This window comes from Marmota flaviventris, chromosome 5, assembly GCF_047511675.1.
Source record: "Marmota flaviventris isolate mMarFla1 chromosome 5, mMarFla1.hap1, whole genome shotgun sequence".
Lineage (NCBI taxonomy): Eukaryota > Metazoa > Chordata > Mammalia > Rodentia > Sciuridae > Marmota > Marmota flaviventris.
The window spans coordinates 72,605,408-72,629,607 of NC_092502.1; the positions used below are offsets into that span (position 1 = coordinate 72,605,408).

Genomic DNA, 24,200 nt, shown 5'->3' on the forward strand with positions numbered 1-24,200 from the left:
CTCGCCTGGCATGCGCGGGGCACTGGGTTCGATCCTCAACACCACATAAAAATAAAGATATTGTGTCCGCCTAAAACTAAAAAAATAAATATCAAAAAAATAATAATATATAACATGATACCAGTGGCATCTTAGATGAAATATGACAGTATATGCCTCCCTATGGTTACGACAAGGTGCACATACATTACCACAGTACCTATTAGTACTTAGTAAATGCTTCACAAAGAATCATTTCTTATTTAGCAAGGAAGAGAAATTCCTCCTTACTCTAAGTTTATCCTAAAAATCTTTTTCTCTTATGTTCCTGATACCCTTTTTCACATATATACTGGAATGGGCTAGTAAGAGAAGAGGGGGTATTTAGGCTGCTCTAACCTGTTTGATTAAGATGTCATCACAAGTGGTCAAAGCTTGACGAAGTTTTCCTGCCCCAGTGCTGTGGCAGCAGGCCCTTTCTGCTGACTGGAGAGACTCACCAAGTTTCTGAAGCTCTGACCGCAGTAGTCTTATATTCTAAAAAAAGGAGTAGTATCAGATTATACCAAGATCAACCAGGTAATGATGTGGAGGGGTTGGGTCACCATTTGAAGAGAAGTAAAATTAGAAAGTCTGGTCTGCTGAATGAAAACGCCATTCCCCAGAACCCTGCACAAAAGAACCCCTTGTCCTCATGAATCAGAAACTGCCTTAGGTAACAGCTTTTGTAACAGAAAGATTACCTTCTGGCCCTCCTCTAATTTCTTGTCCACGTCACTGGTAAAGGGCTTTGCTGAGGGTGGTGGTTCTAACATTCTCTGATACTTCTGCAGCTCTGAGGGAAAGAACAAGGAAACTTGAACACATAGATTTTCTAGTTTTAGACCTACCTCTTTTTAACGTAGTTAACAGTAGCTTACAGTAAATATAAAAGGTGAGGCCACATAGAGCCTAGAGTGAAAGGTCTGGGGGACCTTTTCTGCAGCTTGGAGTTGAGGAAATTATGTTGAAATTAGAATCAGAAAGCCCAGTTTTGAATACCACCTTTTCCCTGAATCACTAATGCTTCCTGCCTTCTCTCCTTCCTCACCTTTAGTGGTAGAGTTTAGCTCTGCTTTGCACTGTTGTAGTTCAGCATTAACCTCCTGGAGCTGCTGAGTGGAGGCAGAAGCTGCCAACCTTTTTGACTGCCGCATGGATAATTTAGACCCTGACTGTTGATGGGCCTCAGATTGCTGTCTGGTTTCCTGCAAGAGAGCTTCTAGTTCTTCAATTTTTTCATCCCGTTCCTAAGAGGGAAGTAGAGAGCACAATTCTGTTAAGGGTCAGACAAATACTGGATGAAACAGATGACAAACAATGAACAAAAACTTTCCCAATACTTCAAAAACCTATTGCTAGCACTTCTATTAATTCCTGCCCAACTAAACCCCTTAATTCACTAAACATACATTAAACATGTACAAAGCACCTAAAGGGAATACAGAAAAGGAGTTCTATATATTATAAATGCTTGCTCTTACCAGAGTTTATAAAGTCTGTTAACCTCAGGCAAATTAGTGATAGAAATCTGAGTAGCTAATTGGGGTTGGTTCAGGGTAACTTACCTGAATCTCTTCGTGGTAAAAACTTGTGAGTGACTCCTTGAGAATCTTTAGTTTCTCTTCATACATTTCCTCCATTAGTTCCTTTTGGGTGTCCAAATGCTCACTGTCAGAGGAGAAAAAAGAAGTGAGTGAAGATTTTTTTTTTTTAATATCTTTATTTTCATGTGGTGCTGAGGATTGAACCCAGTGCCTCACGTGTGCAAGGTAAGCACTCTACTACTGAGCCACAACCCCAGCCCGTGAGTGAAGATTTTGAGGGGTAAACTTGGAGGATGATCCATTCCCTGTCCCACTTGACAGTAAGAGGGGTCACTATGCCAGTACCTGCACCACTGTTCCCGTTGTTGCATTTGTTCTACCATCTCATTGCAAATTTCATCACGGAGTTGCATCTCCAGGTGCAGCTTTTCCTGTCGTTCTTTCAAAAGCAGAGTTTTCAAGGCTTCCACCACCTGTAGGAGCTCCTAAAAGGAACATACTTGTCAGATGTATGCCCATAACCCCAAAAGGCCCAAGACTTCGTGGAGAATGTATAGCCATTAAGCTGCTGCACCAAAGCTTTTTTGTATTCTCACCTCCTTGCTATACATGGAGATGTCAACTTCATTTTCAGCGTGGTTGTCAAGGTCTGGGTCTGCCTTACTCCCTTTTTCTAAACCAGGGGATGCCTGAATACTCTGTTCCTTGATGAATGAATGCAGTGATGGGAGTCCTAGTTGCACAGGTGGGGCATGCACAAGCTAAAAGTGGGGGAAAAAACCTTAATTATAAACTCCTTAACTGTTCACTGGTAAATTTCTATAAAGTTAGCAGCCCAAGGTAGGCACAATCAGTACACCTACAGCTTCTCACCTGGCTGGCAATGGCTGAAAACTTGGCCACGTGAAGAGTCTCATCATAGGTAGAAGCACAAGGATTCACATTGACAATCATGCAGGATCGGCCTCGGCCTGTGAAGAAGCCTTGGAACACTCGGGTCAATTTGCTATCACGGAAAGGAACCAGGTTCTGCTTTGACCTAGCAAAGAACCAGAGGTAATAAATCTGTGAATAAGAACTCTAATCCTTAGGTATCCTAAGGCTATCCCCAGTTGTGACCAGGAAGTCTTGGTAAATTCAGAGTCCTAGGCCATCCCAGCCCAAGTTTACAGTCAAAAGCTCACCGGTTCTGTTGGTTTTGGCGCAGAGCAGCAATACAGCGGCCCAGGGTGTGCAGAGAAGTGTTAATGTTTCCTGCTTCCTTTAGCCGTTCACCACTCTTTTGATCTTTGCAGCGCTCTGAACCAGCCAGATCACAGAGTGAAAGCCTAAAATGATGCACAGGATCAGGCATAAGGACCTCATATAATGTAAGCTTATGGCCCATCATATTGTTTTGGAGAGGAGAGGGCCCACCAAGAATCTCTGTACCCAAGTAAGAACAAGTAATTCTGAGGACCTCCCTCTGTTCCCACAATGACTAAGTGATCAAGAAAATCAAACTTTCTTTTCTTCCTTTCTTTTTTTCTTAATAATGGAATTGAACCCAGAGCCTCATGCATGCTAGCCAAGTGCTCCATCACTGAGCTACATCCCCTTTCCAAGTGGCCTAAACTGCCTTTCAACTTGTGATGCTCCTGCCTCAGCTTCCTGAGTAGCTGTGATAAGAGATGTGCACCCACATATGGCAAGATCGAATTTCTAAGTGGAAAAACTTACTCGCTGATCTTGGGAATTATATCCCCTTCTCCCTGAAGGTGCAAGATCCGGATTGAGAAGATGCTATGACTGAAAGTTAAGAAAAAGAGGAAAATCATTGAATATCTTTCCTGACCAGGTGGAAGACTAATGTTTCCTAGATATAGTCAAGGGTTTATTCTCAAAATTCACTCACCTACGGCTAGAGTTCTGGTTCAGGTGTGTACTGGCAAAGCTCTGGTTCTTACGTCCCACTTTTAGGAGTCTCCAGGCTTCCTCAGCATCTTGAACATGAATCCAGTTGAGATCTGGGGCCAGAGGAGAGAAAGGTGTAAGATGGTAATATTCAACCCCCTCCAGGGTTTCTGCCTGGCTTTTCTCCACATTCACATACCTTTCACATAGGGATTGCCATTTTGATCCTCACATAGCCGCAGAGTCTGCCTCTTCCGCTGCTGGCTAGGTGGTTCTAACAGGTCATAAAGCAGCTCATTGTAGATCTCAAAGAAGGAGATCCAGATGGAGAAGCGAATGTCTGCTGGTATGCTTACTGGGACAGTGTCTGGCTGTGCCCATTGGTGACTTGTTTCTGAGGAGAAAGCCAATGTATAGACTATCAATCCTTGGGCAATTCATCTAACCTCTGGACTGCAGGGGCCATTGGAAGGTGGAGCTCAAGTTGTAACCTTGGGTCTGCTCCCCTGGTAGCTGCTAGGAGGAGGGAGTAGGTTCCTCTTATTACTTGGCAAAGAGCACATTCATGATACGTACCATCCAGCTGGCTACTGCTGATAAATTGACTGGTAGAAGAGAGCCCAGCAATGCCACTGTCAAAGCTGGTAGTGGTGCCCATCCGACTTTCAATGTAAACACTCCTCTTCAAAGAGGTAGATAGCTCCTCCTGAAGGGACACAGGGAGGAGGTAAGCACAAAGCTTTCCTGAGATTTGTATCCCCTACCCCTGCCTCATGTATACCAACACTTCACCTCTTGAAAGCCTCCACTGAGCAGGGACATCTTCTTCATTTCTTCCTGTCGAATCTGCCTACTATCTAGCCAGATTACCTCATTGGAGAGCGAGGGCTTCAGGTCAGGTGTTGAATGAAGTTGGCCTTGGAGGCTATTGAATATCAGAGCCAATGACCGAGGCAGGATCCCTCCATCTTTGATGGTACCTAGAGGCATATGAATGATGGACAGCTGAGGCAAGTGTCTTTCTCCCTCTGATTCAGAGCACCAAAAAGTAATTACAGGTCAATCCACCATCAAAGGCCAATCAGCAATACTGTGAAGCTTTACTACTCACCTTGAATCGTGTGAGTTTTCCCTGAGTTGGTGACTCCATATGTATAGATAAGCCAGTTCTGCCCTTTGAGTACATCCTTTACCATCTCCTTCACGGTCAGGTTGAAGAAGGATGACTGTCCCACTTCTGGCCCAAAGATCTGGAGACAGACCCAGTAACTCAGAGGTCCATTCTTCATCTCCCACTTGCATTCTATGCAGAGCCAGCATTCTATGCAAGCCACCCTTCCTGGGTGGTTGGCTCTCGCGCCCATTACAGAAGGTTCTTTCTGCCTTGCTGTCAACTATTCCTAATCACTGAGGACTCAACTACTCTCTATTAGTCCATCTTTCATCCAAATCAAGAAATACTTAAAGAATGCTATGCACCAAGCCTGATTTGCACACACCATTGGGTAATATAATGGTCACAAGCAAGGGCTTTGGAGATGGATAAATCTAAATCCTAGTCCTGTTTCTCCCACTGATTAAAATCCCTGCATGCTGATTCCTTGGTTAAAGACTAGTATATCCATACCTGGGAAAAGGTGAACTTGTGGGTAGCTTGGCCAATTCCCCGCTCGTTGCTTTTCAAGGCAAAGGAGTCCTTGGGTGCTTGCAGAACAAGGGTCTCCATATTCTCAATTCGAACACAGCCCTGAGAAGGGGGAAATACAGTTTTTATAGAAGGAAATGTTGCTGGAGAATCTCTTCTTTACTGTATCATTCCACTTTAAAGCCTCCTCCTCAAACACTCACCTGATCCTCCTGTCGTTCCAACTCGGAAGGTAACAAGGGCCTGACCCTCAGGTATACTTTCACCTTCTCTGTACTGTCTTCACATGGAACCTGTGGTAGAATTCCAGCCCAGAATCACATATTAATTTCGGAAGTTACCTCTGAACAAATGGGCAAATAGCACAGTTCCTAAGAATCAGGTTAACACAAGCCCATTCCATCTCAAACGTCTCTGTGCAACTACTCTTTGGTTCTACAATCATTCTAACCCACATGACCTTTTTTACTCCTTTGTCACCCTCTCTCTCTCATCAGTACCCTGCAAACCTGGCTTGCCACACCAATTATCTGAGTTAGAATTGGTTGAGTGGTATGAAAATCAGCATGTGATACAATAGCAGAGTAAAGTAGTTAGAGCACCTTGGACATAGACACACCTAAATTTGAGTACCAATTCCATTATTTAATAATTATGAGCTCTTGAACAAGTTCTTTAAATTCTCTTTGCCTCAGTTTCCTCATCTGCATAGTGAGGTTAATAATAGCACCAACATCATTCATTCAACAAATAGAGAATGCCTACTATGGCCCAGGAACTCTAAAAGGCTCCAATAGCTCCTAATGAGGGATGTTAAAGGATCCAGTAGTTCCTAATGAGGGATGTTATCAAGGATTTTGCTTCCATAAAAACTTTGTTAGTTCCTAAGAGAGGGGAAAAAAACAATGTGATGACATATGTTAACATTTAGCATAAGGCCTAGCACAACAGTTTTTAACCAGGGCCATTATTTCCCCTCAAAGAACACTAGGTTGTTAAAGTGGGAAGGCATTACTGACATCTAGTGGGCAGAGGCCAGGAATGATGCTCAACATTTACAATGCACAGGACAGCTCCTTACAATAAAGAATCCAGCCTCCAAATGTCAGAAATGCTGTAGCTGAAAAACCCCAGCTTTGCAGCAAGAAAGGCTAAAAAAATGGAAGCAATGGTTGATATTATTAAAACCTGAATGTACATTCTACTTATGTAATGTCACCATGTGCCAATAATCGTGGGGGGTGGGTGGGGGTTTGAATCCAGGGTCTTACATGTTAAGCATGGGTTCCACTTACTGAGCTACCCTCTCCAGCCTATACAAATCATTTAACATAACTGGGTCTCAAAATGGATAGATACATTCATTTATCCTTGTCTCAGAGATTACCTAAGAGTTATGCACTTCATTTCATTAATGCAATGCAAATAGTAGTTACTTTTTTTTTTTTAAGAGAGAAAGAGAGAATTTTAATATTTATTTTTTAGTTTTCGGCGGACACAACATCTTTGTTTGTATGTGGTGCTGAGGATCAAACCCAGGCCGCAGGCATGCCAGGCGAGTGCTCTAAATAGTAGTTATTCTTATGGGCATACAACTCTACATTTTTTACTTGTCATGCCCTTAGTTTAAATTGATGTCTCAGACCTTAGGGATTACTGGTTGTTGACATTAAACTATCCTGTATGGAGGATTATAGGCTGAGAATATAATTTTCTGCCCCCAAGCCACTATCCAATTCTTTATGTGTTTGCTTTTTGGTACTAGGGATTGAATCCAGGGGCACTTAACCACTGAGCCACATCCCCAACCCTTTTTTTTGTATTTTATTTAGATACAGGGTCTCAATGAGTTGCTTAGGGCTTTGCTAAATTGCTGAGGATTCCTTTGAACTGGTGATCCTCCTGACTCAGCCTCCCAAGATGCTGGGATTATGGCGTGTGCCACCACCACCACCACCACTACAGGCCACTATTCAATTCTTTTACCTGCTGCTTGTCCTCCAGGGAGGTGGAGATGACAGAGCAGTCTGATAGTAGGTCTGTCCGGATCACAGATCCCAAATCTGCAGCTGTGGATTCAAACATTGGGGAGACTACCATATTCTCATCAGACAGCAGGCCCACAGGCGGAGAAAGGATTCCTCGAGACATGGCAGCGGAGGCAGCCTAGGTCTAAAAAGAGACAGAGTATGTAGGAAGAATAACAAATGGAAGGAGCAACAAATCATAGGTAAGAAACAATGCCCTTGCCCCAGGGCACTCGGTTCACAGCCTGAATTGCAACTCTGTATTTTCTCTAATTACTAGCAAAGAGGAAGGGGAGGGGATATTGAATAATTTAAATCAAGTCTAAGGCTTCTTTTCTAAATCTGAACAGCAACTAATAGATATCTGGCTCCAAAAGTGGAAGGCCACGCTCCAAGTAGGGTGCCTGGCCTGCCAATGCTGTGGAAGTGATGTCAGGATCCAAGAGTCCATTTGCAACCTCACCCCAAAGCCCACCGAAAGAATACAGGTATTAAGGGAAGAAAGAGAGCGAGTAGTGCGGAGAGGGAGATGGCTGCAGTTTCTCTTTGTGAAAGCCTACTCTGCATGGGCAAGAGTTGGGAACCTCAGTTCCAGCCCGGCGGCACACTTACTGGAAGACGCGGCCCTCGCTGCTTCTCAGGTACCAGCTGAATCCCAGCAGCAGAACCTGGACTTTCGCTACCGGAGAGCTCAACTCCGCCCATGAGGTGCAGCTTTGTTCCTAATACAATGTTTTAAATTATGCACTGAGTTCGTTCGGCCAATCAGAAACGAAGCCTGCAGTTACCAATCAGCGTAAGGAAAGGGGCGGGGAAGACCCGGGAGACCGTTTGATTCAGCTTGACCTCTCACCTGTAATGTGGATCCGGGTTACCAACTGTCGTGCGTTTGGAGTTCTTTCTCCTGGGATTACTTCCCTTTAATTCTTTTCCTTGAACTCAGACATTTCTTTTATAAAACGCCTAAAGGAAATCCTGAGGCTTCGGTTGCCATCTCTGCCCTACTTTGGCAACAGTGCTTTCCAGGAAAGCACAAGATAACTGGTTTAAAGCTCTTGCTTCGACTTGGATGAAAAACCTACATTTCCTAGGAGGCACCGCGAACCAACGCCCGTACTCTATTTCCCAGAGTTCCCGGTGTTGGGTCCTACCTGACTCTAGCTCGCAGGCGTTGGAGACTTCGGGGCCAAGATGGCGACAGGATCGGGTAGTGAGTATTTGCGTGGAAGGCTTTTGTGGAGCGAAGCAAGGCATAGCATTTTTGGCACACACTAAGGAAGTGGGAGGAGTGGGATAACTGAGATCCTAAAGTGTTCAACGGCTTCGTGAGGGCCGGCGTTTGGGGTTTGAGACATAAATATAAGCTGTTGCGTCTCAGGGAAGGAGGGAGGTTTGAGAGAAGCAGCTCAGCGAGTCTTTGTATCAAAGAGTTCTGCGGGGTAGGAGAGAAAGGCACTCTAGAAACTTGGGCGTTAAAACGAAGAGATGTGAGCCATATGGTGTGGCCGGCAGCTCAGAGTCATTCATTTTCTGAACAATGTGAGGCATTCGAAGTGTGATCACTTTAAATCATGAGCTTTTTCTGTCACTGGGAAATTGCGTTTCGTGAATTTCATTTTTATCCGTTTCATAGAGAATGTTTTTAGGTCCGTCGGTTGGGGGAGGGGCTGAAAGAAGTAAACAAGTTTATGCTAAGAGGGAGGCGGGGCAGTAGGAAGGGCGGGCGCTAGGAATCTTGGGAAATAAGCTCGCTTTCAAATTGGAATAAAGGTTTTTTTTTTTTTTTTTTTTAATTAATTAGCCCCTTGGCGTCGCTTTGGGATTGAACCCCTCAGTGGCATCTTACCACTGAGGTACCTCCCTATCCCCCCTACATTCCCCCCCCCCCAACTTTTTTTTTTTTTTTTTCCGGGCTGGCCTCGAAATTGCAATCCTCCTGCCTCAGCCTACCTAGTAGCTGGCATTACAGGAAAACACCCCTGCACCCAGCTGGAATAAAGTATTCTTCAAACTGAACTTTCTAAAGAATTACTTCATATTAATCTGACTTTCCCAATTTTTAAAAAATAAAGCCGAGCTTAAAGTCGTGGCATCTGAGGAAATAAAATGTTCTACTATAATCCACATGCAAACAATAGATAAGGTCAATGTAGTTAATTGTAGTGGTGAAAATCAAGTGTTGGTGATTGCTTAAGAGTGCTGGGCTTGGTGGCTCATGCCTGTAATCCTAGCGGTTCTGGAGGCTGAGGCAGGAGAATCACAAGTTCAAAACCAACCTAAGCAATTTAGTGAGACCCTGTTTCAAAATAAAAAATAAAAGGGGCTGGGAATGTGGTTTAGTGGTTAGGCACCCATGGATTCAATCCTTGGCACCAAAAAAAAAAAAAAGTTTCGGTGGTGCAAGCCTGTTAACCTTTGCAGCTCAGGAGTCTGAGGCAAGAGGATTGCAAATTTGAGGCCAGCCTCAGCAAATTAGCCAAGACCTAAGCAACTTAGACCCTGTCTCAAAAAGGGTGTGTGTTTGTGTAGCTTAGTGGTAAAGATCTGGGTTCAAGAATCAATCCTAGTTTAAAAGAAAGTTGGTGATAGTAGCTTGTTTTGTTCCAACAATTGGTATATTTTGTATTAGGCTTTTAGTTGTTGATTTGGTGCTTAAAACTCCTCAGAGGTTGTCTCTAAGCCTTGTTACTTTTCAGAACACAAGCTGCTGAGTACTGGCCCCACAGAGCCATGGTCCATCCGGGAGAAGCTGTGTTTAGCATCTTCAGTCATGAGGAGTGGAGATCAAAATTGGTAAGATATCTAGGATGTCTCCGTTCTTGGGTCTTAGAAACTTGTCCCCCCTCACACACACACACTTTGGTGGATTCTTACAGTAATATCAAGCTTTAAATAGTATTTTTTCCAAACAGTTTTACTAAAATATATCATAAAATTAACCCACTTAAAATGTAGAACTCAATCGTTTTTTAGTATATTCACAGAGTTGTGCATCCATCACCACAGTCTAATTTTGAACATTTTCCTTATCCCTACAATAAATCCATTACTCCTTAGCTGTCACTGCATTCTCTCTTCTCCTCTCCCAAGCAACTACTTATCTACTTACTTTTTCTACAGATTTCATTTCATATAGAAGGAATCATATAACATGTGGTCTTCTGGCACTGATTTCTTTTCTTTCTTTCTTTTTTTTTTGAGATTAAAAAAGGTTTATTACTTAGAAAAAAGGTTTATTGCTTTGCTAGCAAAGGAAAAAAACTGGGACTCTTGTCCCAGAAGCTGGATTCTGCCCATCAGCAGGAATAGGCTTTTAAAGAGGTGATTCAAAGGCTACATTCCTCATGTTCTCTGTTTCAGTTGTAATTCACTTGTTAATTTGGGGGATATTTATTTTTGAGGTCTTTTGGTACCATCCCCAAAGTCTCATTACTTTGTTCCTATGGTGGGTTTGTACTCAAGGACAGATAACTCTGCCTAGGAAGGGGTAGAAAGGTAATCCTGTTTCCCCAGAAATTAGGGAGGAGCAGGGAGAGAAAGAAAGAAACATGTCCATTTAAAAAATAAGTTACAGTGGCAGAGCAACAAGAGCTATATTCAAAGCATAAAGTAGACACTGTTACATTTCCCTACTGTCAATTTCTACATTCCATTTCTATGGAAAGATGGGTGATGACATCTCCAAAACTGTTTCCTGCTGCAAGGGGGTGAAATTGGGGGAAGTAACCCAAAACCCTTGTTCTCTATTAGGTGGGGTGTGGACAGTTAAGGGGTTTTAGTATCAGAGTAGTCCAGAGGTCCACAGTTGGCAGGTGGCAGGTGACTGGACAAGGTGTACACAGGCAGGGATCATGAAAATGGTCAAAGTTGTCCGACTTTCCTGAGTTCAATTTCCTTTTTCTCAAAGTGGACCAGGATGGAACAACCTTTATTGTTTGGGGAGAGAAGGCAGGAGTTCCATGAAGCAAAAGGAGTTTAGGCAGCTGTTGGGAAGCTCCTTTCTTCGGTCCCTTTACTCACAGGAGTATCCCCCTTGTTCAACCCTAGGCAAACTCACCCATCTCGTAACTCTCCTGCAGTTGGCTCTCAACAAGTTTGCCAGTCACCTTGCCGACTAAGCATGGAAATGAGGTTCCTTGGAGAACCAAGCCTGCCCAAGAAAGCTGGAGCAGGGGCTTCTTTGGGGTTCCTGGGATGCCAAATTTGTTACTAAAAGCTTGGTCCTTGTCTCCAGTGCCAATCCAATAAGGACATGGTTTTGAGAAAAAGGGAAAAGAAGGTTTATTGCTTTTCTAGCTAAGGAGATACACAAGACTCCTGTCCCAGAGGCTGTGATTCTTGGCACTGGCTACTTAATCAGTCAACAGTACTTTTTCAGGGTTCACCAATGTGTACTATGTATTAATGCTTCATTCTCTCTCTCTCTCTTTTTTTTAGAGAGAATTTTTAATATTTATTTTTTTTAGTTTTCGGCGGACACAACATCTTTGTTTGTGGTGCTGAGGATCGAACCCAGGCTGCACGCATGCCAGGCAAGCGCGCTACCACTTGAGCCACATCCCCAGCCCGCTGCTTCATTCTCTTTTAAGGCCAATAACAGTATGAATATATTATCACCCCTTTGTATCCATTGGAGATTGGTTCTAGGGCTCACAGATACTTTAAAATTATCTCTAAATTACTTGTTACCAAATATGATATAAATAGTTGTTGTATTGTATTGTTTAGGGAATGATGACAAGAAAAATAGTCTGTACATGTTCAGTACAGATGCAGTCTTTTGTTGTTGTTTTTTTTCTCCCCAAGTATATAATTTTCAACCCATGGTTGATTGAATCCAAGAATGCAGACCCTGGATATAGAGAGTTGGCTTCTTATTCAACACTTTAGGATCATTTGGATGGTTCCTCCAATTTAGGGCTAATATGAGTAATGCTGTTATAAACATTTGTGTACAAAGTTTTATGTGAACAGTATTTCAATTCTCAAGTTTTCCACCCCAGTAGTGGAATCTCTGCATCATATGGTAATTATATGTTTAACTTTGAAGAGCTGCCAAACTTGTTCTTTTGTCCTATTCAGTGTTTTTCTCCAATATGAGGGATTGAACCCAGGGCTTCAATCATGCTAGGTGAGTGCTGTACCACTGAGCTACATCCCCAGCCCTTTGAAAATTTTTATTTTAAGACAGAGTCTGACTAAGTTGCTCAGGCTGGCCTGGAACTTGTGATCTTCTTGCTTTAGCCTCCAGAGTAACTAGAACTGTAGGTAGCCACCTACAGTGCATACACCTGTAGGTGTATGCCACCATGCTGAACTGAATACGAATTCTATTAAAGTTCCTGACAAGAAAAAAAATGACACAAACTGAACAAGTAGAATTTTTATCAAAACTAAGCATGAAAGCTGGGCATGGTCTACATAACTATGATCCCAGCAACTTGATAAACAGGAGGATTGCAAGTTCAAGGCCAGCATTGGCAACTTAGTGATACTTTGGCTCAAAATTTAAAAAAAATAAGAAAAGCCTGAGGATGTAGTTGAATGGCAGAGTGCCCCTGAGATAAGAAAAAAGATAGCAAAACATGATTGTGCTAATTTTAACCAAAAGCTGAACTCTGTGGTCAGTAAAATCCAATTATATGGAATAACTATGGTGTATGTACTCCCCTTTATGCCTCCTGATTGACAGACTTAAGTCAAACAGACAGACTTCATTTATTCTGTTTTCAATTTGGACTTTCAATTGTGACTTTCTTTTTTCAAATTCCAGCAAAAGTTGTTTGAAACCAGATATATAGTTCTTGGAAATTTCCCAAGTGCCTCAGCAGAATGGCATCTTCCCAAGAAAAAATGTTTATTCTTTTTGACACCTAGTCTCTAAGAAAGGAATCCTGGGCTAGGTCTGCTTTTTGCCAGATAGTCCAATTGCATGTAGTTGCTCTGTAATCTTGGCCATTGTTCAGAACTGTCATCGTCTTGTCTTTCTCTGTATCAATTTTTTTTTTTCTTGTTTGTTTAATTGCATTTCTGGGGATTGAACTCAAGGCCTCGTGCATGCTAAGTAAGCAGTCTACCACTGAGCTTCATCCCCAGCCATGTGTCAAAAATAAAAAGGGCTAAAGATGGTAGCTCAGTGGTAAAATCCCCTTGGGCTCTATCACAAGCACCAAGGAAAGAAAGGGAGGGAGGCAGGCAGGCAGGCAGGCAAGTTTAATCTGAAAAAGGAATAAATGAGGTGTGACTATCTGCCTTAAATGTCTCAATTTAGGAAATTGGAGGAACAGTACATAGACCATAATTCTGTCCCAATTAACTGGACTTCATTGAACAATTAAAGGAAAAAAATGAGCTATAAAAGAGGGGGAGAGTGAAAAATCCCTCCTAGCTAAGATACTTCTTTCCAGGCTTTATAATATTGGGATCTACCAGGTATCAGGGAGGTGTGGGGGCTTGCTGCAGAAATTGGTTCTTTTTCATGTTCCTACCATATGGGTTGGGACATAATGCAGGCTGCATCCTGTTTGGTGTTTCCCAGTAGACAGGTTAAGGGATTGTTGACCAAGACAGCACTATATTCTTTGTATTCACTCCAAAGGCTTTTTCTATTTGCACCCAGGGTTGTGGAGAAAGAGCCATCCTCACCAACCAAGCTTTGACATTTTGTGAACTAGCAGGGTAGATATATACTCACTCCTGAGTCCCTCAGTCTGTGCACCACGGGGCAGGGCAGACATCCACACCTTGTTGTATTCCCCAATGCCTCAGAGAGTTGGAGGAAGCAATCAAACCTCTGAATTGTGTGCTGGAGATGGGGGTGCTAGTTGTGAGTATCAAGCAATTTTATTCTCAGTCTTAGAGCTTTCAAACCTGGATGCTGTGCAAAACCACATGGGATTGGTCTCTCTCCTTGTCCTAGAGAGCAGGACCATGAGATGATTAGCCCTTTGGTCCCCTCACCATGATCCGTATTGCTCAGCCGGGTTTGTGACAGACACTCCCTTTCCATGAATGTCTCCTGGCTATTTCCCACCCAGTTGTGTTGGGCCCAAATAGTGATGCATGTTTTCTGATCCCCAGAGCAGGTTAGTCCTTAACAGTAGAATCCTTGTAAAGTTATTGTGTTGTGCAGGAGTAATCACTTTCAGACCAAATCTCAAACTGGATTTAAAGCTTGCAAAAACTGGGCTTTGCTGGGTATGGTAGCGCATGTCTATAATCCTGGTGGTTCAGGTGGTGGAGGCAAGAGGATTGCAAGTTCAAAGCCATTCTCAGCTTAGTGAGGCCCTAAACAACTTAGACCCCATCTCAAAATTTAAAAAAAAAGGACTGGGAATGTGGCTAAGTTAAGTGCCCCTGGATTCAGTCCCTGGTACCAAACAAACAAAAAGGATGGGTTTCTCCCACTGTTTTCTTCAGAGTTATCTGCACTCTTTGGCTTACCTTAGCTTGCAGAGTTGGGTTTATTTCCCCAGTTAGGGGCCTGGGTTGAAGTTGGAAATTGCTTTCTGCTTTTCTCTGAGTTGCCTCTCCAGTTTTGTGTGCTATTCAGGTTTCCCTTCACTTCTTTATTCCCAGAATTCTTCTCTTTCTAAAACAGTTTCCTTTTTGTACTGACTATTCTTACTCAGAGTTGCTAGAATGGTACTTCTCTTTCTTCATCTTGTTGAAGACCATCTTTACTGACCACAGTTCAGATTGACTTAGGTTAAATTAGTATGATCATGCCTTGTTTTGATGATGATTTATGTCTTTTGTGTGTGATGCTGGGATTGTGTCTTTTTTTTTTTTTTTCCCCTCGTTCTTGCCAGGATTTCATTTGAATTGATGTTAGGGGTATAGCTCAGTGGTAGGTTGAGGGGTGGGGCTTGTAGCTCTGTGGCAGAATACAATAGAGACAGACCTTGAGTTCAGTTCCTAGCACCCAAGAGGAAAGAATTAATGTTCAGTTGGATTAATATTTTTGTGGGGGGGGGGGAGCAGTGATAGGTATTGAACCTAGAGCCTCTGCATATAGTAAATAGGTGTTTTACCACTGATGCACATGCACAGCTTCCCCCATCTTTTAACTTTTCTTCTTGGTGTGGTGTTTTCGTTTTGCATTACTGGGAATAGAATCCAGGGTGTGTCGTGTGCAAAGCAAACACTTTACACTAAACTACATTATAAGGTTTTGTTTGTTTGTGGGTTTGTTTGTTTTGAGACAGAGTCTTGCTAAGTTGCCCAGACAAGCTTCAAACTTATAATTTGATTCCTACCTCAGCCCCGGAGTAGCTGTGTTTACAGGTATGTGCCACCAAGCCTACTGAGCAAATTTTTAATGGTGTAATTGATTTGTGGTAAATTACACCTACTTGAAGTATAAGCCCATGGTATTTATAACATATGGATACATCTGTGAAACTCTTCACAATCAAGATAATTTTGACAGTGTTCATTAGTGGTGAACAGGTGAAGAAAATTATGGTGTATAAACATGCAAAGGAATATCATTGTTATAAAAAAAAGAAAGAAGGGAACCCTGACATTTGTGATAACATGGATAAACCAGGAAGAAATCATGTTAAGTCAAAAAAGTCAGGCCCAGAGACAAATACTGCATGATCTTACTCATGTGGAATCTAAGAAGGGTAATCTCAGAATTAGAGATGGTGGTTACTGGTGGCTGGAGTGGTTGAGGGTATGGTTAGGTGGAGTGAGTTTAGAGAGTCGGTCAAAGGATACAAATTTTGAGTTATATACAAGGAATAAGTTCTGATCTGTTGTAGAGTATAGTGACTATAGTCCACCACCACCACCACCACCACTACTAGAGGCATAGACAGAGGTTTATTTTGGAAAGTAGAGGCATATTCAAGAAACAGTGTGGGCCATCTCCTCAGGAAGAAATAGTAGCCAGTTGATGGGTATTAATATTTATAGAGGGACAGTTGCAGTTGCTAGGGTCTGGACTAGAGTTAGAGTTGGGGTAGAATTGCACAATTTGGTGTCAGTTTTTCCAGCGCTTGCACATTAACCTTATATTACTTTTTTGCAGGAAGGGGTCAAGAGTATGGGTCGGGCTGCTCTGGAATATGTTTTGCATTTCAAAGATTTGTGGGCATTTATTGCATTCCGGTGGCTCATGGGCTACTCTTTTAAGGCTCAAAGTTTATCTTTCTTTTTGTGTATCCCCAAGTTTCCATATGATTCTCCACTTCTACCATCCAAACTTGGGACCCCTTAAGGGTTGATGAGGGCCAATCTCTAGAGAACCTTTGGGTAAAGCAAGGAATATACATTCAAGGGAGAATGTGGGCCACATCTCAGAGAGAAACAGTCACGTGCTGCTTATATTTATTAACAATATTGTATTCTCAAGAAATGCTAAGAGTACATATGTTCTCACTTCAAAAATAACTACGTGAACCAGGCAGCCTGTAATCCCAGCAGCCTGGGAGATTGAGGCAGGACGATTGCAAGTCCAAAGCCAACCTCAACAATTTAGCAATGTCCTAAACAACTTAGCAAGATCTTGTCTTAAAAGAATTTAAAAAAGGGTTGGGGATGTAGCTCAGTGATTGAGCGCCCCTGGTTTCAATCCCTAGTACCAAATAAATAAATAAAACAGAGGGCTAGGAATGTAGTTCTGTAGAAGAGCACTTACCTAGCATGTACGAGGCCCTCAGTTCACTCCCTATCGCCACAAAAACAAACTGGTTTTGAAATAAAATCCAATTTGTACATTTCCTCATATTTTCGTAAGAAAAATAGTATAGAGGCTGGGGTTGTGTCTCAGTGGTAAAGCACTTGCTTAGTATGTGTGAGGCACTGGGTTTGATCTTCAGCACCACATATAAATAAATAAAGGTCCATTGACAGCTAAAAAATACTTTAAAAAGAAAAATAGTACAGGAACACTATGTTTATGACTTTTTATAAATCAAAGTAGTGCACGTTATCAGTGTCTTTGCATTATTGTCTTTCATCTATCAGTGTCAGTTTCTTGTCTCACAGCATTAATTTTAATTTTGTATACCATATTTTCTTTAGACCGCTTTCTTACTCTGAGTGTATGTGTGTTAGTGGGAGCTGAACCCATGGTTGTTTTGCTGCTGAGCTATATTCCCAGCCCCATTTTTAGTTTTTTTTTTTTTTTAATTTTAGTTGTAGATGGACACAACACCTTTATTTATTTGTTTGTTTGTTTGTTTTTATGTGGTGCTGAGAATCGAACCCAGTGCCTCACACATGCTAGGCGAGCACTCTACCACTGAGCCACAACCCCAACCCCACCATTTTTAGTTTTTTTGAGACTGTGTTTTGTTAAGTTGCTGAGGCTGACCTGGAACTTGTGATCTTTCTGCCTCAGCTTCCCAAGTTGTTGGGATTACAGGCATATAACACTACACCTGACTAGACCACACACATACTCCTTTGGTGGGGTGGCTGTGTATATATGGGGCCTGTATATGCTAGAAAAGTGCTGTATCACTGAGCTGCATTCCCATCCCTAAACATACTGTTCTTGACCTACTACTTCTCCTCTTAGTACTAGATCTTGGAGGATATAGTATATCTTCATTTGAAGATCTGTCTTATTCCTGCCTTTTTTTGGTGGTACTGGGGATTGAACCCAGGGCCTTGTGCATGCTTAGGCAAACACTCTACTACCTGAGCTATAACCCCAGCTCCCTCATTCCTGCCTATCTTTTTATGGGGGTTGGCTAGTACAGGTAATTGAACCCAGGGGTGCTTTACCACTGAGCTACATCCCCAGCCCCTTTTTTTTTTCTGGTGGATACAACATCTTTATTTTTATGTGGTGGTGAGGATTGAACCCAGCGCCCCACGCATGCCAGGCGAGCACATTACCGCTTGAGCCACATCCCCAGCCCTTTTGATTTTTTATTTTCAGACAGGGTCTCAATACATTGCCAGGGGTCTCGCTAAGGTTGCTGAGGTTGGCCTTGAATTTCCAAACCTCCTTTCTTGGCCTCCTTAGTCACCGGGATTACAGGCATGTGCTATCATACCTGGCCCCTATTTTGAGGTTGGGGGCAATACTGGAGATTAAATTCAGGGGCACTAGACCATTGAGGCACATCTTCAGCCTTATTTTGTATTTTATTTAGAGACAGGGTCTCACTGAGTTGCTTAGCGCCTCACTTTTGCTGAGGCTGGCTTTGAACTTTGTATCTTCCTGCCTCATCCTCCCAATGTGCTGGGATTATAGGTGTGTGCCACCACACCCAGCCCATTTATTTATTTCTTAACAGCTGCATGGTATGTTTTATGACTACAATGTGAAATAGTGGCATGAAATAATATAAAACATTGTTTAGCAAAACCTTACGTGTACATTTGCTGCATATTATGTGGGTGAATATTTGCTAATATATAACTTTGGTTATATGTAGATTATATCTTATACCTATAAGATAAGCTTAAAGTAGAATTGCTAGGTCAAAGAGTATATGAATTTATAATATTTGGTAAAAAGTTCAAATTGCCTTGCTCAAAGATTTTTCAGTTTGCACTCCCAGTGCCTGTTTTTTATTTTCTGCCCTGTCTCATAGAATGTATTTTCCCATGCTTTTGATCCTTGACAGTATTATAAAAGGTGAGAATGTCATATTTTTGATTTGCATTTATCTTAGGTGTGAAATTAATTGCCTTTATATGTTAAAAAGTCACTTGTATTTCCTTTACTGCAAATCATTTTCCCAGTTGTCTTTTTTATTATTAGTACTGCCTTTAATTGGGGAACGGGGAGGGTTCCATCTAAATTAGGGAGATAAGCTGCTGAGAGCCACAGCCTAGTCGGAATGATACATGGCATTTTTGCCAGAAGGGAGTGGTTGAGAGGTGTCCGCCTCATGGCTGGGCACAAAATAACCACTTGTAGGTTTTATTACCCAGGCCACCCACTTGGCCCTTCCAGGAATACCACCAATCAGAAATCCCTCCTCCGGAACTTCCCCAACCAATGAGAACTCCAAAGTAGCGGGACAGCAGGGGTCTAATATACAATTGAATACACAGCTTAACATAACCATCATCATCTCAATGGCTAGCTGGTCACCTCAGCAATAAGCTATTTGCCTGATCAATGAGATACATTTTTTTTCTATTTTTGCTATCAGATGCCAATTAACTTATTTTAGTATTTTTACCTTGTTCCCCCCCACCACCTTTTGGTGTTTTCTTTTTTGAGACAGAGTCTTGTTAAGTTTCCCAGGCTGGCCTCCAGCTTGCAATCCACCTGCCTCAGCCTCCTGAGTAGCATACACCACCTTACTCAGCTAAGACTTTTAAAATATAGTGTATTAAGATTTTTCTTTTATGGTTCTCGGCTTTTGCGTCATGATTAGAAAGGTCTTCTTTGTGAGATTATAAAGAAATTGTGTTCTTCTAGTTCTTGCATGATTAAAATATTTTTAAAAATATTTTAATCTTGGATCTACTTGGGAGTTTTTCTGCTTATGAGATATGAGGTCTGGATCAAACTTTCTTTTTTTTTTTGCCTTTGGTACTGGCTATTGAACCCGTGGGTGCTTTACCACTGAGCTAAATTTCCCAGCCCTTTTTATTTTTTATTTTGAGATAGGGTCTCATTAAGCTACTCAGGCTAGTCTCATACTTGTGATCCTCCTGCCTTAACCAGCAAGAGTAGCTAGGATTACAAAAGTGTGCCACTGTGCTTGGCTTATTAAACTTTTTCCTGATAAGTCGTCATATAACCATTATGCCAACACAAAATTTAAAAACTTTTTTCTGCAGCTGGGAATGTGGCTCACAGGCAGAGTATGTGCTTAGTATGCTTTTGGACTTTAATTCAATCTCCAGTACCACAAAATAAGCACCAAAAATAAAGTAAATAGTGGGCTGGAGTTGTGGCTTAGTGGTAGAACTCTTGCCTAGCATGTGTGAGGCACTGGGTTTGATTCCCAGCACCACATAAAAATAAACAAGTAAAGGTATTGTGTCCATCTACAATATATATGTGTGTGTGTGTGTGTGTGTGTGTGTGTGTGTGTGTGTGTGTGTGTGTGTTTAACTAAGTAAATAGGGGGCTGGGGATGTGGCTCAAGCAGTAGCGCGCTCGCCTGGCATGCATGCGGCCCGGTTCGATCCTCAGCACCACATACAAACAAAGATGTGTGTCCACTGAAGACTAAAAAAAAAAATAAACATTTAAAAATAAATAAATAAATAAACTAAGTAAATAGAGCCTTTTTTTAAGATTGTGAAGTATTTTAAACCCATAGAGAAGGGTAGAGAATAATATATAGTACAGTCCTTTTACACCCTTTGTTGATCCTATTTCACTCTATTTTCATTTTTGCTTGTTTTCTTTTTTTGTGTTTATACTTCCATCATTTTGGAAACTTGGTTGGCTTTGTTTTGTTGAGGAGGCGGTGGTGGAGAGTCTTTATTTAAATGGTCCTAGGGATTGGACTCTTGTGTTCTAGGGAAGTGTGTTACCACTTGAACTATATCCCCAATCCAAGGCAGTTCTCTTTTAAAAGAACCAAACAACCAAATCAACATAAAAATGTTTTTCCAAGTGAAAAAAATTTTTACTATCTTTACTTCATCTAGTAAATAGTATATCACCCAGGAAAACAGTTCAGCAATGACTTTTTTTTTTTTTTTTTTGGTACCAGGGATTGAACCCAGGGGTATACCACTGGGTCACACCCCAGCCCTTTTTATTTTGAGACAGGGTCACACTGAGTTGCTTAGGGCCTTGCTGAGCTGCTGAGGCTAGCTTTGAACTTGCAGTCCTCCTGCCTCAGCCTCCCAAGTCACTATGATTACAGGCATGCGCCGCCATGCTCAGAAGCAGTGACTGTCTTTAAATGGTTTTATTTTTTTCAAGGGGTTGGGAGATAATGAGGATTAAACCCAGGACCTTGAACATGCTAGGCAAGCTGTCTTGCTGAGCTACACCCCTTTTATTTTTACTTCGAGACAGGGTCCTGTGGAGTTGTCCAGACCAGCTTTGAATTTGTGATTCTCCTGCCTTGATCTCTTGAGTGACTGGAATTATAAGCATATGCCACCAGGTCCATTTCTCTAAATTTTTTTTTTTAAAGGTCACAATTTGATTCCATTTGAGATTCTGCTGAGCTTCAGACTTGAGCAGACTTTATAGTCTCTCTTTTTTTTTTTAGAGAGAGAATTTTAATATTTATTTATTTATTTTTAGTTTTCAGCAGACACAATATCTTTGTATGTGGTGCTGAGGATCTAACCCCGGCCACACGCATGCCAGGCGAGTGCGCTACCGCTTGAGCCACATCCCCAGCCCCTCTCTAAATTTTTTTTAGGAAGTTGTGTCATTTTTCATAGTCAGATATTCTGTGACTGGGGGTATATAGCTCTGTAATAGAATCCTGGGTTCAATAATAGTAATTTTTAAAAAAAGGTATTCCAGAATATTTCCCATTTGGCAGTTTTTATTCTAAATTTTGAAACTACAAACCTTGAACTCAACCAACTACCTCTCCCGTTTTTTTTTTTTTTCTGTTTGGTGTGTAATGAGACTTCTCTTACTTCGTAGGGTATCAGTTAGCAGAGCCATCAAGCCCTTTGCAGAACCTGGCCGCCCTCCAGACTGGTTCTCTCAAAAAGTAAGTTACTAAATAGGTGCTTTATTATAGTCATTGGGATTTAAAGTAGGGCTCTCTACCAAGTTCTGCCTTGTAATTACAAAGCTTTTATACCATGAAATGAGAAAATTGTTAAATGCTTTTCTTTCCTCCCACTTTTCTAATCTGTGTATGCTCATTCTTATAAAATCTTCTTGTCAGTGTTGTATAACAGTTAAGAGCCCAACTTTGGGTGTTAGACAGATTTGGGTTCTGTATGATTCCATCTAAAAACTTTAGACCATGATCCTCAGTTCTCTTGTTTATGAAATAGACATAAAAATTGCTTCGGTAATGTTGTAAAGTAATTGAGCTGATACATGTAAAACACTTTAGTAGAATACTTTGCATATGGTAATTACTCTGTAAGTGTTATTATAAATATTGGCTAGTGGGTTGGCTTTCCCCAAAGACACCCGAGGACAGAAGACTTCTTTTTCTTTCGTGGTATTAATTATTTTGAACTGATTGGATTGCAAAGTAATTTGTCCTATAAACTGTACACACTGCTGGGTCCTGTGATGTATGCAAAAGAAAAGCAAAAGAAACCACATACATCTTAAACATAGCTCTCTTTTCTAAACTTTGCTTAAATTTGTTGAAACTTGAAAAGCTTATTCGTTTCCAGGATTGCTCATCACGTTTTTACTTTTTTCCATAGCATTGTGCTTCTCAGTACTCAGAGCTCCTAGAAACCACTGAGACCCCAAAGTGAGTATAAAGCCAGATATTTCAGGCAGATCCCTTTAGTGGCAAGTGTTTACTGTGGAAATCTAGTTTATACCTATTTGGGGATGATAAAAGTATTGCAGAGGGATGGGGTTATGGCTCAGTGGTAGAGTGCTTGCCTAGCATGAGTGAGGCACTAGATTTGATCCTCAGTACCACATAAAAATAAAAGATATTGTGTTCACCTAAAACTAAAAAATAAATTTATGATTAAGTAGTAGAGAAGTCTTGAAGAAAGCAAGTGGGAGTGGAAACAAATGTCCTCTTAATAAGATGAATTTTTCCCCTCACAGACGCAAAAGAGGTGAAAAGGGAGAAGTAGTAGAAACTGTGGAAGATGTGATTGTTCGGAAACTGACTGCTGAAAGAGTGGAGGAACTGAAAAAAGTGATAAAGGAAACCCAGGAGAGATATAGGTACTCAACTCATCAGAGCACATATCAAATGCTTTGGAAAGACAAAGGGGACTAATTTCTTGTACTGGTCAGAATTTTTAAAATAGATTATTTTTAAAAGATACCAGAATGGACTGGGAATATAGCTCAGTTGTAGAGTGCTTTCCTAGGTCCTGGGTTAAATCACTAGCACCATAAAAAACAGTTGAGCTAGGTGTGGTGGTGCATTCCTATAATCCCAGCAATTTAGGAGGCAGGCAGGAGAATTGCTCGTTCAAAACCAATCTAAGCAATTTAGTGAGACTCTGTCTGAAAATTTTAAAAAGGGCTGGAGAATTGGCTCATTGGTAAAACACCTCTGGGTTCAATCCCTAGTACCAAAACTAAAACTAAAATAAAATAAATAAAAAACCAGTTGTCAATTTGAAGGTTGAGGTGGAACAAACACTTAAGCCCACAAGTTTGGGACCAACCTAGCAAAACCCTGTTTCAAAAAGATTATCATTCTGTCTGCTTTTTCTTCCTATAGACGGCTGAAAAGAGATGCAGAACTAATTCAAGCAGGGCACATGGACAGCAGACTGGATGAGCTTTGCAATGACATTGCCATGTGGGTTATAATCTTCCATCTGTGCTCCTTTCTGTCTCACCTCTTTCCTTCCCAAGTAATCTATCTTCTTTCCTCCTCCTGCCATCCCTTTTGACTTGAGACAGATTCTAGGAAAGGAATAGCACTGGTTTGGTGTGTGGGAGTGGGGAATGAGGCCTTAGAGGGTTATAGAATATTTCAATATGAGAACATATTAATTCTAACTTAAAAGGTCTCTGTTTTGCCTGGGTGAAGAACTGAGAGTTAGTATACCCCAATTCCCTGTTTTGATGATTAGACTCCCTGCTTTCAGAAAGGGCAGATATTGGGGGGGCGGTATAAAAAGGGCTGGGGTTGTGGCTCAGTGGTAGAGTGCTTGCCTAGCATGTGCAAGGCAGTGGGTTCGATCCCTGGCACCACATAAAAATAAAAAATAAGATAAAGGTATAAAAATAAATAAATAAATAAATAAATTCTCCATGAGGGCTCAGTGAACTATGGGAAGGAACTAGATATCTGGCTACCATCTAACCTTTAATTCCCTCTTTAGGAAAAAAAAATTAGAGGAAGAGGAGGCTGAGGTGAAGAGAAAGGCTACAGATGCTGCATACCAGGGTAAGCTGAACTTAGTGCTTCTGCTTAACGGTTAATTATACTTACTGCATGGTATGATAGACTACTTTGTAAATTTAGTAGTTCAAATTTACATGCATATTTCTCT

General features: G+C 41.5%; 2 protein-coding genes across 7 annotated transcripts in view; one reads left to right on the forward strand and one right to left on the reverse strand.

The window, feature by feature from the left end:
- Kif20a (kinesin family member 20A) overlaps positions 1-8,045 on the reverse strand; it is a 9,485-nt gene extending 1,440 nt beyond the window's left edge. Inside the window, exons 1-19 of the mRNA XM_027927900.2 lie at positions 7,984-8,045; positions 7,743-7,852; positions 7,090-7,275; positions 5,307-5,396; positions 5,086-5,205; positions 4,570-4,708; positions 4,251-4,438; positions 4,035-4,164; positions 3,658-3,852; positions 3,460-3,571; positions 3,285-3,353; positions 2,750-2,893; positions 2,439-2,604; positions 2,162-2,326; positions 1,911-2,050; positions 1,587-1,689; positions 1,070-1,268; positions 723-814; positions 379-516 (exon numbers count right to left, since the gene is read on the reverse strand). Of these exons, the coding sequence (XP_027783701.1) occupies positions 379-516; positions 723-814; positions 1,070-1,268; positions 1,587-1,689; positions 1,911-2,050; positions 2,162-2,326; positions 2,439-2,604; positions 2,750-2,893; positions 3,285-3,353; positions 3,460-3,571; positions 3,658-3,852; positions 4,035-4,164; positions 4,251-4,438; positions 4,570-4,708; positions 5,086-5,205; positions 5,307-5,396; positions 7,090-7,254 (2,355 nt within the window). The 5' untranslated portion in view covers positions 7,255-7,275; positions 7,743-7,852; positions 7,984-8,045. The remainder of the gene's footprint in view (positions 1-378; positions 517-722; positions 815-1,069; positions 1,269-1,586; positions 1,690-1,910; positions 2,051-2,161; positions 2,327-2,438; positions 2,605-2,749; positions 2,894-3,284; positions 3,354-3,459; positions 3,572-3,657; positions 3,853-4,034; positions 4,165-4,250; positions 4,439-4,569; positions 4,709-5,085; positions 5,206-5,306; positions 5,397-7,089; positions 7,276-7,742; positions 7,853-7,983) is intronic.
- A 180-nt stretch (positions 8,046-8,225) lies between these two features.
- The window catches only part of Brd8 (bromodomain containing 8), a 28,227-nt gene continuing 12,252 nt past the window's right edge, over positions 8,226-24,200 (forward strand). For 5 of the 6 annotated variants that reach the window (XM_027927891.2, XM_027927892.2, XM_027927895.2 and 2 more), the window contains exons 1-7: positions 8,253-8,340; positions 9,827-9,923; positions 21,679-21,748; positions 22,428-22,477; positions 22,789-22,911; positions 23,420-23,500; positions 24,030-24,094. In XM_027927891.2, the coding sequence (XP_027783692.1) occupies positions 8,322-8,340; positions 9,827-9,923; positions 21,679-21,748; positions 22,428-22,477; positions 22,789-22,911; positions 23,420-23,500; positions 24,030-24,094 (505 nt within the window). In that variant the 5' untranslated portion in view covers positions 8,253-8,321. Of the gene's footprint in view, positions 8,341-9,826; positions 9,924-21,678; positions 21,749-22,427; positions 22,478-22,788; positions 22,912-23,419; positions 23,501-24,029; positions 24,095-24,200 lie in introns of all 6 variants that reach the window. The other variant, XM_027927896.2, reaches the window with a different exon arrangement.